Source organism: Dendrobates tinctorius, unplaced genomic scaffold (assembly GCF_039654945.1).
Source record: "Dendrobates tinctorius isolate UK_male_01 unplaced genomic scaffold, ASM3965494v1 ptg000166l, whole genome shotgun sequence".
Lineage (NCBI taxonomy): Eukaryota > Metazoa > Chordata > Amphibia > Anura > Dendrobatidae > Dendrobates > Dendrobates tinctorius.
Genome location: NW_027361833.1, coordinates 14346859 through 14363082, shown reverse-complemented (window position 1 = coordinate 14363082; position 16224 = coordinate 14346859). Strand labels below are relative to the sequence as shown.

The 16224-nt window shown below is 42.8% G+C and overlaps 1 protein-coding gene across 2 annotated transcripts in view; it reads left to right on the top strand.

Annotated features, from left to right (window-relative positions):
- ARHGAP6 (Rho GTPase activating protein 6) overlaps positions 1-16224 on the top strand; it is a 420491-nt gene that overhangs the window by 364740 nt on the left and 39527 nt on the right. For both annotated transcript variants that reach the window (XM_073550694.1, XM_073550695.1), the window contains exon 9: positions 740-919. In XM_073550694.1, coding sequence (XP_073406795.1) covers positions 740-919 — 180 coding nt within the window. The remainder of the gene's footprint in view (positions 1-739; positions 920-16224) is intronic.

Genomic DNA, 16224 nt, shown 5'->3' with positions numbered 1-16224 from the left:
TCACTGATCGTTCTCAATCAGCCTGGGCCGTTTTTTGATCGCTGGTCTCCCGCTGGCCAGCACGCATCACTGCGTGTGGCAGCGAGAGACCAGCGTTCAGCGACACTGGACACTGGTTTCCAAGGTAAACAGCGGGTATCCAGGAGCCACACGGCTCTTAGATACCCGATGTTTACCTTAGAAACCAGCGTGTACGCCTGTTTCCAAGATAAACATCGGGTATCCAGGAGCCACGGCTCCTGGATACCCGATGTTTACATTAGAAACCAGCTTGCTCGCTGGTCCTGATCGCTGGAGGGGCTGTCTAACAATGTCCCAGCGATCCCATCCATGTCGGATCGTTGGTGGGATCGCTGGGACATCGTTACGTGTAACGGGGCCTTAAGTTGAAAAAATTTTAACTGCTTGGATTTTCTGCAACTCCTTCATCTCATTAGGTAGCAGGGGCACATAACAGTTTGTGCTGCGGTCGAAGTTGCCATATAGCCCCAGCCTTACACTATGATATAGAATTAGGTTTGAAAAGCCATACATACGATATTAATATTAAACAGTCAATAGGCACCCATAGTGTATATGTCAGATTCACAAAGATAAGTTTAAGCTATATAAATGTCCTTTTAATATGTTTAACCTTAGAAATAGGCTGTGCTTCTCTAGAGGTAAGAAAGTTGCTCATAAAAATTCTACTTTGTGCTTTCTGTTCATGTTCTGATCTATCTAATGTGATTTTTATTAGATTACTGGGAACAAAATGACTTCATTAAACCTGGCAACAATTTTTGGGCCTAATTTGTTGCACAAGCAGAAGTCGTCTGACAAAGAGTTTACAGTTCAAAGTACTGCCAGGGCCGAAGAGAGTACGACCATTATCTCTGTGGTACAGAAGATGATTGAAAATTACGAAAATCTTTTTATGGTAAGTAATTTAGTCATACCTAAATGTGTAAAAAGGTTTGTATACGAAAACCTGGCAGTTTTTTTGAAGCATCAGATTAGTTTTCATTGTTTTGGTTGCATACTATTATGTTAGGATTGTAGCTTATTCATATGCCTATATTCATTAAGTACATATGTTAGCTTTGAGTTAATGTCACTTTGAAATAATAACATAAGATTCTCAGAAGAAGGTGAGTAGCTTTATTTTACAAGATATTCAACCTTAAAATATGTATATATATATATGGATGATAATTTGTTTTTGGCAGTATTCTCATCTTGCATGGAAATATAATCTATTATGGTGGAAACGACATTCATTAGTACCAGACATTATATCCACAAAATAATAATGCTGATATATTCATAACTGAGTTACCTACATTTAATAAAACTTTGATAAAAAACCCACCCAGCCCCTAAACTGTAAGCAATATCCATCCTACAAATAATATGGAGCACCATAAATTCATAGAACATTAAAATGTAGTTATTATTGATTGACAATGAATGTAAAATAACTACCTAATGACATCCACAGATTTAGATTAGCCGGCCTGGCGCAACGTCTCATGTGCATCATGCTGGAACCATAATTTTGCACTTAGCCAGCTAATCAAAAGAAGAGCCGAAGATGCTGTCTGGTAAGAGGCAGTTCTCGAGGCGCCCATACAGCAGCCACAGATTACTGTAGGCGTTGTCGGCGTTGATGGACCATGTTTTACGAGTTGATTCGCACCAACTCTAGTGAGGACACATTCAGTCTTTAAAATAATGTTATATTTCACCTGGTGTGGTGGATTATCAGGGCTCTTGATGAGCAGTTTATGTGTAGTTTTGTGGACAGATGACATGGGTGTACCAACGAGCTCCAGATGGAACAATGGAAGCTTATGTGACAGAATGGCAAGAATAGTAGTAAACAGGATCCAGAGGATATGATGAAGCATAGATGAAATTACAGCAAACGGTGTAATAGAGTTGTAATACACTAGGGATCAGAGGAGACTCCGCTATGAGAAACTGGCAGAACAGAACTGAGTTACACAGGCAGAGTTGTTCTGGTAATGTAGGAGACTCAACTCTGCATTGATGGACAAGGCCACCAGAATCAAATAACTGGGATTCTGGTGGCAAGCAGTGACTTAGTATCCTGCTGTGTGCCCACAATTTACTTAACTGGTGGAATGCGTTGAGACTGTACGTACATATGAAAGTGTACATACAATAATGTGGATGCTGGTATCCAGCAATCAACTCTATTAATAATTCCTCTATTAAAATGTGTGTGTATTAGGCAGGACAATAAAATAGACTAGTAAGTGGAAAACAGGGAGAGGAATTTTCTCTATTACTTTAGCTCTCCTCAATCACCTTCTCTTATACTGCCTTTACTGTCAGAGACATATAGAATTATAGGAAATGTAGGCTACTGGATAGACTTGTATAAGGTAGAATTGAGAATCTAGAAAATTTTAATTCCGCTATTAAAGGTTATAATTTTAGTCCACTCAAGTGAGTAATAATATATAAAGAGATTAAAATAGATTTCCAGGGATGTGATATTTGTAAAAGTTATTTGTTCTGATTGCCAGAAAGGATTTTTTCCATAACAGGAGTAAAGTTGTCTGCTACTTTCCTCAGGATCAACTTTGTAGAGAATATACAGTATTTCACTAGATGAACTTATTCACCTGGCCTTTTGTAGGATATATTGGGGGAATTTAAATCTTTGATATCAAAAAGTTGAAAATGTTTAATTTTTGTCCTTTTGCACCAGCCCCAGCAAGTTGGTATTGTTAGTAGGTTATACCAACAATCTGGCACAAAGGAGCCAACATTAGATTCTTAAAGGGCATCTGTCACTAGAATCAACCCTCCTAAGCCGTCTATATGGGCATGTAGATCATAGGAAGTTGAATAAAATGACAACTTGATATCTGCAATCCAGTGTCTCGTTCCAGAGAAATCCACGTTTTTCTTATATTCTATTGGCCGGACACTGATCTGCATGAGAATCTGCCTCCAGAGCTTATTATAAATACATCGAGGCATTACCACTGTGATATGTGATGGCTTCTATCTGGTCTCCTGATCTCACTGCAGAGCTGTATGTGATTATAACTGACACATCTGCAGGTTCCTCTCAGGACTTCATCTTCCATCTCACAGGCAAACAGGGTTGCAATCTTGTTGCAATACAGCAGAGCTGTGGTAGCTGCAGAAATTTTGTTTTTAATGAGACAAAGTTCAGTTCTCCTGTGTTAGTTACTTGTCTCACACTGGTAACTCTCTTTTTTTACTTAAAATAATCCCCGGAGGCCTATTCTCATGCATTTTATTCAGTTTCCTGTGACCTACATGCCCTTATAGATGGCTTAGTAGGATTGATCGTATTGACAGATTCCCTTTAATTTTACAAAGGCCACTTTATACTAGAATATCAAACAGTGGCACTAAGTTTATATTTTTATATATTTTTAAGTGCCTTCTAAATTACTTGTCAATAATTGAGTGAAATGCATTTATTATTATTGCCACAGTGACATTGCACATCTATAAAGCCTTTTTTTTTTTTTTTTTTTTTACATTAATCTCCATATAATAATCATCTTCAGTCACTAAATTTCCAAAGATCGTTTGTCTCCCCCGCTCTCCCTATACAGTATATTTTGGTTTATTAAAGGCAACATATGCCTTTTACCTCAGAAGATCGGCTTTGGATTATGAAATGAGTAAATAAACATTTGGCCTGTCGCTGGACATGTTTGCAATGTGAATTGACTGCAAATACATGTTTGTATAAATGGTTGTTCATAAAATCGCTGTTTGTAAAAGGCTGTTAAGTCCTAAAAATTACACTTGATTGTTATCCTCTTTTATGGCATTGCTTTAACACCTTAGTAACAGAGCCATTTTTTATGTTAATTACAAGACCAATTTTTTTAATCTGACCATTGTCACTTTATACCGACTGGTATTCAGTTACTTAGTATACAATGTACATGGGCTTAATAACCTAGCCCCTTTATGTATAGTAATGGACATGTGCAGCTGCTTTAACAATACAAGACAGCTTAGCTTCTTTTGTTTAACCCTTTTGAGCCCATTTTGGGCACAGCACATACCTCTTTATATATAGAGATTTGGTCTCTGAACAATAGTTTTTTATTACTGCCCAGGTGGACCGTGGCTGGTCTTGCTCGTTCTTTGTACTTGTACTATTGCACTTTGTTTGCCATTTGCACAGATCCCCCATTTTTGTCCCTTCTTTTCCATTATTTAAATAAAGATAATTTATATTTTTATGATATGGATCTATGGTCGCAATTTTTGTTGTGGTTTCCACATCCTCATTCCATATATCACAGCGATTGATCCTTGATTGTCCGATACAAGCTGCACCTTGGTGTCAATAGACAACATACAGGATGCAGTTTTATACCGTTGCTATTGTGAGTTGTGGTAGTCCTAACTCTAGTCCTAAGCCTATCCCCAGTCCTAACCCTAACTAGTGATGAGCGAGTACTAAAATGCTCGGGTGCTCGTTATTCGAATTGAGCACTTTTGACTGCTCGGGTGCTTGACTGGAGTAACTAGTATAATGGAAGTCGATGGGAAACTTGAGAATCTATCCAGCAGACCCTTCCAGGAGGTCTGGGAGGGTGATTAAAATTTCTGAAATAGTTGGAAAAAGTGCCCAAATGAAATGGGAACAGGATGGGGAAGATGCCTACATACATTTCTGATTCCCAGGTCGCTCGCTGCTGGGAAAAATGTTGTCAGACATTGTTGCTGGGAACAATGTTGTCAATGTTATGGACTGACAATAAAAAATACCAAACAGAAGGTAAAAGGATTTTACAGGAAATCGGATAGGGAAATATTCTTTCCAGTATGATTTGTATACAAGGCAAATAGAAAAAGAAAAAAGAAAAAATTCCTCCTTCAACCCTTAGGCTATGTGTGAAAAATGCAAAAACGCTGAAAGAATTGACATGCTTGTTCTTTCAAAAATGCAGCAGTTTTCCATTTCGGTAAGGGACAAAAAAGGAATGAGAAATCGTTTGCGTGGGATTTCTGAAATTGTTTCCCATTTGTAAGGAGTGGAGGCCTACCAAAAATTGAAAGTAGGGATTACAATACACTCTGGAATATACATAGAGTGGGACTCCTTGACTGGTGAAACGTATGCACTATGTGCAAGGGCTTCCAAAATTTAGGAGGAGGCACCCCAATACACCCTGGAACACAAGTAGAGTAAGGCCTCAGAAAACATTTACATTTAGAAGGAGTGGGTTTTTCGTGGCCAACAACAAGGGATCCTGGATTTGAGGCCACTATTCAGGGTACAGCTGGCACAACAAGGACCTTCAGACATCTGACTATGATTTTGCTCCAGCTAAGGTGGGCATCATTTCCTCTTGTACCAGCTCAAGCAGCCCTGAGGCTTCAAATAGATTGAAGCAGGGGTTTCAAAACATTTTTTTTTTATCTCCTTGGAGACCCTTGTCAACGAAAATTCATGAACCATGTGGGGGAAACTTCTCCAACCCATCCTGGGGAAAGAACACCACACGTCATTTGCCCATTTATTCACACGAGGTGCATTTGGGCCTTTCTCCCATTGTATGAATACTTAATTTTTCACCGAGTTGAGGCAAATCGGACTCTCGCAGGTCGCATTCACTGCTCCCTCCATGTTTAAGTTGATTTTGTGGGTTTTTAGTGCCGCCAGGGGCATATTAACTGATAGACTCATTTGAGGGTGGCCATCAGTCATACGTTTTAGCTGGCCATCAGGCAGCCCTCACCCATTAATTTCATTAACTGATAATTTAAATGATATCTCACTTTTTTATCGTGATCACCGTTATTTGTTGAATAACAGAGATTATATGATTGGGGACTGTAAAACCCAGCACTAATCATGTTCTCCAAGGCCTACCCCTGGTAGCTGAAACCCCAGAGATTTCCTGGGGCTGGGGGGTGCTATTCACTTATTTCTCAGCGCGTTTATAAACTGTACCGTTAAAAGGTCTATCAATGGTCATTAAGTGGTCACTCAGAAGTGTGGAAAATATAAATAAATACATTATAACTAATATTCTGTTATTATTATCAAGGTTGCGTCAATGTCCTGTTGTTGGCACTGGTTTTGTGTACCAGCAACTCTTTCTTCTGCTTCCTTGGTTGGTGATATGTACTGTATGATGAGAGCTGGCTCATTATAATGACTAGCCCAGCCCCTTTTTTCTATACATGTAACAGGCACAAGGAGGGGAAGCAATGTTATCACATTGTCAAAGCAAATTTAGAAATGGAGATGCCAGGCCTTGAGACCTAGGCCGTCAATGCGACATTGGTGGAGCCCTAAGGACACCCACGTTGAGTATTTGGTCAGTATTTTAAATCACTGTTTGGAAGCCAAAGCCAGGAAGGGGTGAAAAATGCAAGTGGTGACATGCTTCTATTATACTTTCCCTCTCGTTTTTCCACTCCTGATTTTGACTTGCATATACTGATGTAAAAACACTGACCAAATACTGAATATGTGAACGTAGCCTAGTAATGAAATTATATTGGTATGTTGCATCAATTTTTATTTTAAACACAACCTTTTTTAATACACTGCTGACACAGCTAAGCCGAATGCTTCTTTCGTTACTTTCCATCTGATCTTTTTAGCTAGGAAATAATAACAATGGAAAAACATTACTCAAGTATCTTTGATGTGAAGCCAAATACATTAGTGTTTCCCATTATATGCTAAGTATTGAAAATGAGCATAAAGGAACAGTAATTAAAAATCAAATGACAGAATTGTCTAAAACATTAGCCCAAACCTTATTTTTCTGGTTATATAAGGGTGATAATTAGAGATGGGTGAACCAGAACAGTAAAGTTCGTGGTCCGCACCAAACACCTAGTGTTTGTGCATAGACCCCGAACTTGGACTTCTCCAGGAACTGTTCAAGTTCGGCATACTGAACATCCGGTGTTTCCCATGCTGTCATCTGCATGACAGCACAAGACACACCGGCAGCTCTGATCATCAGTAAGATCATTATCGCCAGTCAGAGTTGTGATTCCCATGCTATCAGATGTCAGAGTGAGCCAACAGCTGTGACCGGCAGTAAAAAGGTACCAGTCAGTTAATGAGAGTATTACTCACATCAGCTGACGCCTGCTTTGCTGATAACAGAGAGAGCAGGCGCCACTAATGGGAGTATTCATCATCTGGCGCCTGTGTTATAAATAAAGAAATGTAAAAAAATGACATGGGGTCTCTTTTTATTTTTGATAACCAGCGCAGGCAAAACTGACAACTGTGGGCTGCACCCCTCAGCTGTCAGCTTTTTCATGGCTGGCTATCAAGAGTAGAAGGATCCCACACCATTTTTTTTAACTATTTAATTTAAAAAAATGCATGGGATCCCCTCCATTTTTGACAACCAGCCAAACAAAAACAAACAGCTGGCTGGGGGGGCTGGTATTCTCAGACTGGTAAGGGGTCATGGATATTGCCTCCCCAGCCTAAATATAGCAGCCTGCTGCCTCCTCAGAGAAGGCTCATCTATTAGATGTGCCAATTCTGCCCCTTTGCCTGACTCTTCCCACTTGCCATGGTGTGGTGGCAAGTGGGGTAATGGTTGTGGGGTTGATATCAGCTGTTTTATGGCTGCTGACATTAAGCTCACAGGTTAGTAATGGAGAGGTGTCTATAATATGCCCCCATTACTAACCGCACAATTAGTAAAAAAAAACAGAAAAACACATCCAGCATAAAATCCTTTAATTGCAATAATGACACAGACTCCTTTATTTGAAATAAAAAAGCACAGTTATATTCGCCTTTACACCTAATCTAATGAATCTCATGTCACCTGTAAAAAAAAAAAAAAAGAATAAATAGCCATAATACTCACTTTGCACCTAATCTACCGATGACCATGTCACCTGTAAAAAAAAAAATAAATAATAAAAATAAATAAATAATAAACAACCATATCCCTCACCTGTTTGACGTGACGATAAATCCATACTGACCGACGATCATGCAGATGATTTGGAGAACAGTCACATCAGTGACCCCTCTCCCCCGCCACCTGACTCACACTGACACAGAAGTGTAAACGCTCCTGCAGTGTGTAACACTGAGCTGCCATGAGAACGTTCACCAGGGTTCAAAGCTGATGAACCCCGGTGACCTCACTTATTGCACCTTGCTGTGTAAGAACTTTGTTGTAGTAATGTGCAGACAAGATGAGCGTGACCTCGCTCAATGGCTGGACGTATAAAAATTACATACTTGTGGTTACATGACCATCTGCTCCCAGCGCTGGAACCGGGGAATCCTCACAACGCGCAGTGCATTCAAAGCAAGATAGAGTGACTGCAGTCTTGGTGATTAAGGCTGGACAACCCCTTATCTAATGAAAATTCATCCTTGTTCTAAGTTTTATCCTATCTCCCCCACATATAGACTCCCAGTTGGACATTTGTTGCATATAATTAAGTACACTACTACATTAGTTGTAGTGCAGATGAAAGTTCCTAGTATCTTGTAGTCCTGATGTGAGCTGTGAATTTTTATTTGTATGTTATTATAAATGGACAGGTTTCGAAACAATCACTGACCTCAGGGAGACCAGTCAAAGAAAACACTGCGGCAGCCGACAAAGGCGCTCAATCACAGTGAAATCCTAGGTGCATTGCTCTCTGGGAAATACGAATATGCAAATAAAGTCCGTGGAGCCTCATTTAAGAGTCTCAAACACGGGACTAGCCAGATGTTCCTCCATGGAAGGACCCAGCCAAGGGGTGGCTCCTTTCGGAAACCACCATTACCACCATATTAAGTGGCCCTTTAAGTCAATATCCAGCTCTTTACGAGTTTACAGATATGACAAGGGACAGGTTTGACATTTTTTCTTGTGCAGGGAAAGGTTGCTGGTGGTGTTGAAGAATACAGGGAGCTTCTGATATGATGCTTCTTAGATTTGAGCACTGCCTAAAACACAGAAGTGAGGGTCTGGAAATATAAATTTTAATGTGGTATCTTTTTGTATCAAATGTTGTGATTTGCATGCAGCTCCCCTTAACACCTCCAGAGTTGGATTGTAGGTTACTACTAGAGTCATCCAGATGTTTTCCTTTTTTATTTTTGTAATGTAGATGATTCCTTGATATTCTGGTGGCTCTTGCAATCTGGTTTTCAGTTGTTCTTGACTGGTATCCCTGATTCAATAAGGTTTTTTAGAGGCCTTCAAGGCTTTGGTCTCTATCTGTAGGGTTGGAACATATCCGATTGTATCTGATGGCCTGACTGTAGACAATAGAGTTTGTGTTTTGGATGAACACTGCTCCATTTAAAGGGAATCTGTCACCTATTTTTTGATATAGTGCTGTAGATAAGCCCCTGATGTAACCTGAAAGAGAAACAAGTTATATTATACTCACCCAGGGTCGGTCCGGGTCCGGAGGGTGTCGCGGTCCGGTCTGGCGCCTCCCATCTTCTAGCGATGACGTCCTCTTCTTTGCTTCCCGTCGCAGCTCCGGCGCAGGTGCACTGCTCTGCCCTGTTGAGGGCAGAGTACTGCAGTGCGCAGGCGCTATACCTCTTCCGGCACCTGCGCACTGCAGTACTCTGCCTTCAACAGGGCAGAGCAGTGCGCCTTCGCCGGAGCCGCAAAGGGAAGCTAAGAAGAGGAAGTCATTGCTAGAAGATGGGAAGCGCCGGACCGGACCGTGACACCCTCCGGACCTGGACCATCCCTAGGTGAGTATAAATTAACTCGTTTTTCGTCTCTTTCAGGTTACATCGGGGGCTTATCTACAGCATTCTGTAATGCTGTAGATAAGCCCCTGATGGCGGTGGCCGCATCGTATATACCAAAAAATAGGTGACAGATTCCCTTTAAGGTATATGAATGGTCATCTGTCTTCTGGTACAGGGACATCTCTATTTCATTGTTCTGTAGCTTGATTATGGTGTCCAAAAAGTTGATTTCAGTACAGGACTAGTTGATTGCATGGCTGTGGAGTCGATAAGTCAAACATCCGACTCCTCAATTTTCCTGACTCTGACTACACAGCACTGGTCACTACTGAGTATGTAAAGTGCAGCACAGATTCATCTCATCCCTGGATCAGAAATAGAAGAGACATTTATAGGACTTTTCATAACGTTCTCAAATTCTTATGAAATAAATTCCAGCACATTTTGCATTGTACTACTGTACCCAATTTATCATATTTTAGAAGTTGGTCCATTATATACCAACTTCGACTCTAACAAAATGGACCCCTACTGCAACTCCAGAGCCCTGGTTGTGAGTGATAAATTGATTCTTCATTGAAACTAATTATTGTTCATTGAACAACTTCAGCTGTTGCTCAGACTCCGTCCAGATGATTAAAATATTGTTAATGTAGTGATAGTCCAGAGGCCTGATGAGAAAAAAGAGCAAAAAGGCACATTTAAGTATGGCCATGAAGAAATGTACCGGTACATAGTGTGGCATTTTACTACCCATTGCTTTGCCAGTCTCCTGTAAGTATATGTTGTTATCAAATGCAAAGCAGGATCAATTCCTATATTTTTCATGAAGACTTTGCTGGTATTTAATCCATCCTGGTGTGGAGATTGGAGTACAAAGATTCCACATCCATGGTGGCTAGGATGGTTCTTTCTGTTAGATGACCTATTGCTGCTAGTTTATTCAGTAGGACAGTTGAATCCTTAAAGTAGCTGGGTGTATCCTTTCCCTGGGGGTTTAAGTACATCTACCCATCCATAAACTTGCTCAGTAAGGGTGCCCACACATGAAATGATTGGTCTTCCTGGATCTCCAGATTTGTGGATTTTGGGAAGCATACAGAATATCCCTATTCTTGGACTCTCTGGTATCAATTCATCAGGTCTTATGGATGTCTCAGGCAGACAGGAGACCAAATTGTTTAGTTCCTTGTAATAGTCCTCTGTATGATCAGACCCCAATTTTTGTAGTAATGTGTGTCCATCAGTTCTCTGTGTGCTTCCTTCATGTAATCTGATTTGTTCATCATGACTATTGCACCCTCCTTGTCTGCAGGTTTGATGATGATTTCTTTGTTGGTTTTCAAAGATTGCATGGCTTTTTACTCCTGGGTACTGATGTTGGATGTTTATGTCTAAGATGGTGGATTTTGTGGTAATAGCAGGTACGCAGGATGCAGTGACGAGACACGAGACAGAAATGACTTTAAACGTTAACTTTTATAGATAAATGCCGTTAGGGCTATTGTTACAACAGAATAACAGTAGTTGTCCTCGCAGGGAGCCAATACACATAAACAAGGATTGGGAGAACACGACTAATCCGGCAAAGACCGGTCACTATATGGCCGCGGAATGGCCGACTACGGGTCCTTAGTCACTATGTATCACTTATCCGTCCTGACCTCCCTCGGCGTTCTGTTCCATGGTGTGTCTGCGTCGCAGCGATTGGGCCCAGCCGCTGAAGATCTGGCATAGTCTTCGGGCGTTCCGACGCCCAGTAGGAGTAGGGGCACAACAGGCCCGTGGAGAGTTCTTTGGCGAGATGTCCCCCAGCGGAGGCAGCAGGATGCCGCCTGGGACAGGGACTGGCAGCTGCAGTGATAAATGGCGGTTGATAGGCCACAGGCGCAGTCTGAGGCCGCACTGGAGGATCCGCAGTGGGCACAGGCCCAGTCTCTACCGCAGACTGGAGCGGGGCAGTGGCAGCTGCGGGCGGCAAAGGAGGAGTCACCGCCATGGTCAGGACTGAAGTGGCTGTGGCTGCGGGCAGCAGCGAGGAGGCCGCAGCTGTGAGCTGGAGTGAGGCGGTGTCGGCCGCGGATGGCTGCGAGTAGGCCGCAGCCGAGAGCTGGAGTGAGGCAGCAGTCTTCTTTTGTCAGTAAGCTCGGTGCCGTCTCCCTGCGGTCCACTGAGAGTCTCCCTCCTGTCGCTGTCCTCCTCTCTGGAAGCTGCTCATGGCTCTCGCTCTCTGGCCCTCCTTAAGTCTCCACCTCCTTCTCCCTCGTTCTGCTGACTCACACAGTCTGGCCGTCTCCACCCCTCTTCTCTGGACTCCTCCCTCAACCACCCTGTCAGTCTCAGCAGTCCATCCCCTAGCTCTGCTCCCTGGAAACAGATACCCCAGGAATCTGGAAGGCGGTCCCCTCGGTTCCGGCCCGGGTACTCGGTGGAGGCTTCTCCTCCTACAATTTTACCAAATGTCTGAATGAGTCTATATAGTTATCCAAGTGAAGGTTGTGTCCAGGTGGAGGCATTCAATCTGACCTCATCCAAGAAGAGATTCAAGATATATTTTTCCTGTAGTCTTACAGTAGATATACATTATGGGAGATCCTCTGAACGCATACCTTAAATGTAGACTCTAAATGAGATGTGAACAGTGCCTAACCTATATTAAGACTGCTTACAATGTAATAGCATTTTTCCAGCTTCTGTACTAAGATATGGTATTATACTGTGTAATGGTATTCTAGTACTCTTAATATATATCTAACACGCACACATGAATCAAATTGTCATGATCCAGACCGGGTTTGGAATCCTGTCTTTCCATGTTCCCAGTCTGGTCATTCAAGGGATTAACTTTTCTCAGCCTCAGTCTGGTCTCGGGTTTGTTATTTAGCTCCGCTGCATCCTACATCTGGTGTCAGCTATAGTTTTGCCTTCGGCGTGTATATCTGACTCTGGTATATCCTGATTATTCCTGTTGTGATTCCTGACTTGCGCCGTGTCTGTTTATTCCCTCTGTCTGTCCTGACTCAATATTTCCCTTAGTTTGTTGACTCTCTGGTTTTGACTTGGCTTGCATTTGTACCTGCTTCTGTCTTTGCCTTATCTGCTTCCGACTGTTGCTGACCCCCTGGCTTGTTCCTGACCACTTGCTGTGACTTCTGGTACTTCTGCTCCTGACTGTTTTTTTACTCTGCTTGTCTCACCATTCTTTCATTACCTGTGACATCCGTGCTGCTTCTCTGTGTTACTACGCTGTGTGGGTGCAACCTCTCTTCCCTCACCAGCACCCCCTGGTGGAGGTTGCGCTGTACTGCACTGCAGCAGCACATGACACTATAGTTGACCCATACATTTAAAGGGGATTTTTTTTTTTCTTTGATCATGCATCCACTTTGTAACTTAGGTGTCCAATCTGACTCAAATTATGCAGGATTTGTCAGTGGAACATAGGGCTCTTGTTTCCTCTTACAACCAACTCCAGCAGGAGCTTTTTCATACTGTTAAATCTTTTCAGGGTTCCATGACTAAATCAGCTGCTAGGCAAACTAACCCCCCTGATGTGTTCCTAAACTCTACTGAACCTACAGTCAGGCTCCCTGATACTTTCTCTGGAGAGAAGGAGAGGTTTTTTTGCATTCAGAGAAAGTTGTAAGCTTTTTTTTCCCCATGGACCCAGAGAGATGAAAGTCAATGGGTGGGGATAATTATTTCATTACTCCAGGAGGGGCCTCTAACCTGGGCTTTTTCTTTACCTGCTTCTGCCCCTGAATGTACCTCTGTGGACAGATTCTTTGAGGCTTTGGGACTGATTTATGATGAACCAGATCGGGTCAGGGTAGCAGAGGTTATGATCATGGGTCTCTCCCAGATTAAACTCACTGCTGAACGGTATTGTTATGAGTTTAGACAGTGGTCTGCTGAGGTGCCTTGGGATGACTCTGCTTTGAGATGCCAGTTCAGGAGAGGACTTTCTGATCATCTCAAGGATGCGCTGGCCCTCCATCCACCACCCAGTTCCCTGGAGGAGGGCATGACCCAGGCCATTCGTATGGACCGGAGGTTACGGGAGAGAGGAATTATCCAGCGTGAGATTCTTGTTTTGCCTGCCAAGTCTGAGGTGATGCCATTCATGGAGACTATGGAGGCTGGTGCCACCAACTTCAAGGATAAAGAGAGGAAGCATCGGCGTGATGGGAAATTATGTTTTTATTGTGGAGATCTGGGACATTGGAAAGAAGGACCGCCCCTCTTGTCCATCGAGTAACAAGCTGCCGAGTCTGGGTGATTGTCGAGGAGGTCACCCAGACTCTCAGGTACCATTTTCATAATTTCAAAAAGTTTTGTTAGAGGTGGAACTGTGTTATGGAGGTGGTTTCACATCTACTTCAGCTTTTGTGGATTGTGGATCTTCCATGAACTTTATTGACTCTAGTCTGGTGTCCAAATTAAAGTTAGGGACAGTTAGGCTAGTGACTCCCATCCATATCATTGCCACTGATAAGACACCGTTGGCTCAAAATGTTGTTAAGCTTGTCTCTGAGGAGTTCCTCCTCAAGGTGGGGTCCTTGCACCCGAAATAAATTTCATGTTATGTTATGAATAATTTTCCTGCAGGACTGGTGTTGGGGTTCCCCTGGTTACAGAGGCATAATCCTGTTATTGACTGGGGATCTCGTGATATTATCAAATGGGGTCCTAATTGTTCCATTGGTTGTCTTTCTACTGTTTTTGTGTCTTTGGGGACATGTGCTTCGAAAGAGAGGCTGAGGTTTTGCCACCACATCGTCCCTATGATTGTACCATTAATCTTATTCCGGGTTGTAAATTGCCCAAAGCCCTTTCGTATTATCTTTCTGGCCCAGAACGTACCGCTATGATAAACTATATCTCTGATAGTCTACGCAAAGGTCACATCCATCCCTCTGTCTCAACTGTGGCCGCTGGATTCTTTTTTGTCAAGAAAAAAGATGGTGGTTTACGCTCGTGCCTCGATTTCCGGGAACTAAATAAAATTACGATGAGAAATACCTACCCTCTTCCACTCATTCCTGATCTCTATAACCAATTACCTGGGGCTAAGTGGTTTTCCAAACTTAATCTCAGGGGAGCATATAACCTTATCAGCATTCAGGGAGGGGCTGAGTGGAAAATGGCATTTCTCACCTCCGAGGGTCTGATTGAAAATTTGGTCATGCCCTTCGGTCTCACGAACGCGCCCGCGGTGTTTCAGAATTTCATAAATGATGTTTTTTCTGATTTCATCGGGCGCTTAATGCTTATATAGCTGGATGATATCCTTGTTTTCTCGCCTGACCAGGAATCCCACATTGGTCATTTACGTGCTGTTCTTCACAGGTTACGGGGAAATTCTCTGTTTGCTAAATCCAAGAAATGTTTGTTTTGTGTCCAGGAGCTTTCTCTTCTGGGGATCATCATTTCTGCCAGTGGGTTTCGGATGGATCCCGGAAAAGTACAGGCAATTGTCGATTGGGTGCTACCCAGAGACCTCAAGGGTCTGAAGCGTTTTCTGGATTTCGCCAATTATTATCGAAAATTTATCAAGGGGTTTTCTCAGGTGGTCAAGCCACTCACCGATCTCACTTGCAAGGGGGCTGATCTCAAAGTCTGGTCACCCTTGGTGGTTGAAGCATTTAATACTTTAAAGAAGTGTCTTATGTCTTCTCCTGTATTGGTTCAGCCTGATCCGTCAGAACCATTCATTGCAGAAGTGGACACATCAGAGGTGGGAGTGGGGGCGGTGTTGTCTCGGGGACCCGTTACTTTGACCAATTTAAGACCTTGTGCCTTTTTCTCCAGTAAGTTTTCTTCTGCAGAGAGGAACTATGATGTTGGTAACCGGGAGTTATTGCCCATAAAATTGGCTTTTGAAGAATGGAGGCATTTTTTGGAGGGGGCGGTTCATCGGACCACGGTCATTATGGACCACAAGAACTTGTCTTACATTGAATCTGCCAAGCTGATAACTCCTAGGCCTGCTAGGTGGACGCTTTTTTATTCTTGTTTTCATTTTTCTATCACCTTTTGGCCTGGTTTTAAGAATGTCAAGGCGGATGCCTTATCTCGCAGTTTTGATCCGATATCACCTCCCGAACCTCCTTCCTCCATTCTTCAGCATGGGGTGGTCATGACAGTGGTATCCTCAGAATTGGAGCGGGAGGTTCATGAGGCTCAGTCTCTTGCTCCTCCTTCATTGCCTGATGACAAGCTCTTTGTCCCTGTGCAGTACCGGTTGAGATTGCCCCAGGAGTTCCATAATTCTGCTCTCAGTGGGCATCCTGGAATCTCGGCCACGTGGAAAGCCATCGCTAGGCTGTTTTGGTGGTCCTCCATGACCTCTGATGTTGCTGAGTTTGTGTCTGCTTGTGATACCTGTGCCCGTGCTAAAAGCTCCCATAACCGACTGGCCGAGGAATTGGTGCCATTGCCAATTCCGGATAGACCTAGTACTCATTGGTCCATGGACTTTATCACTGATCTCCCTCCTTCCA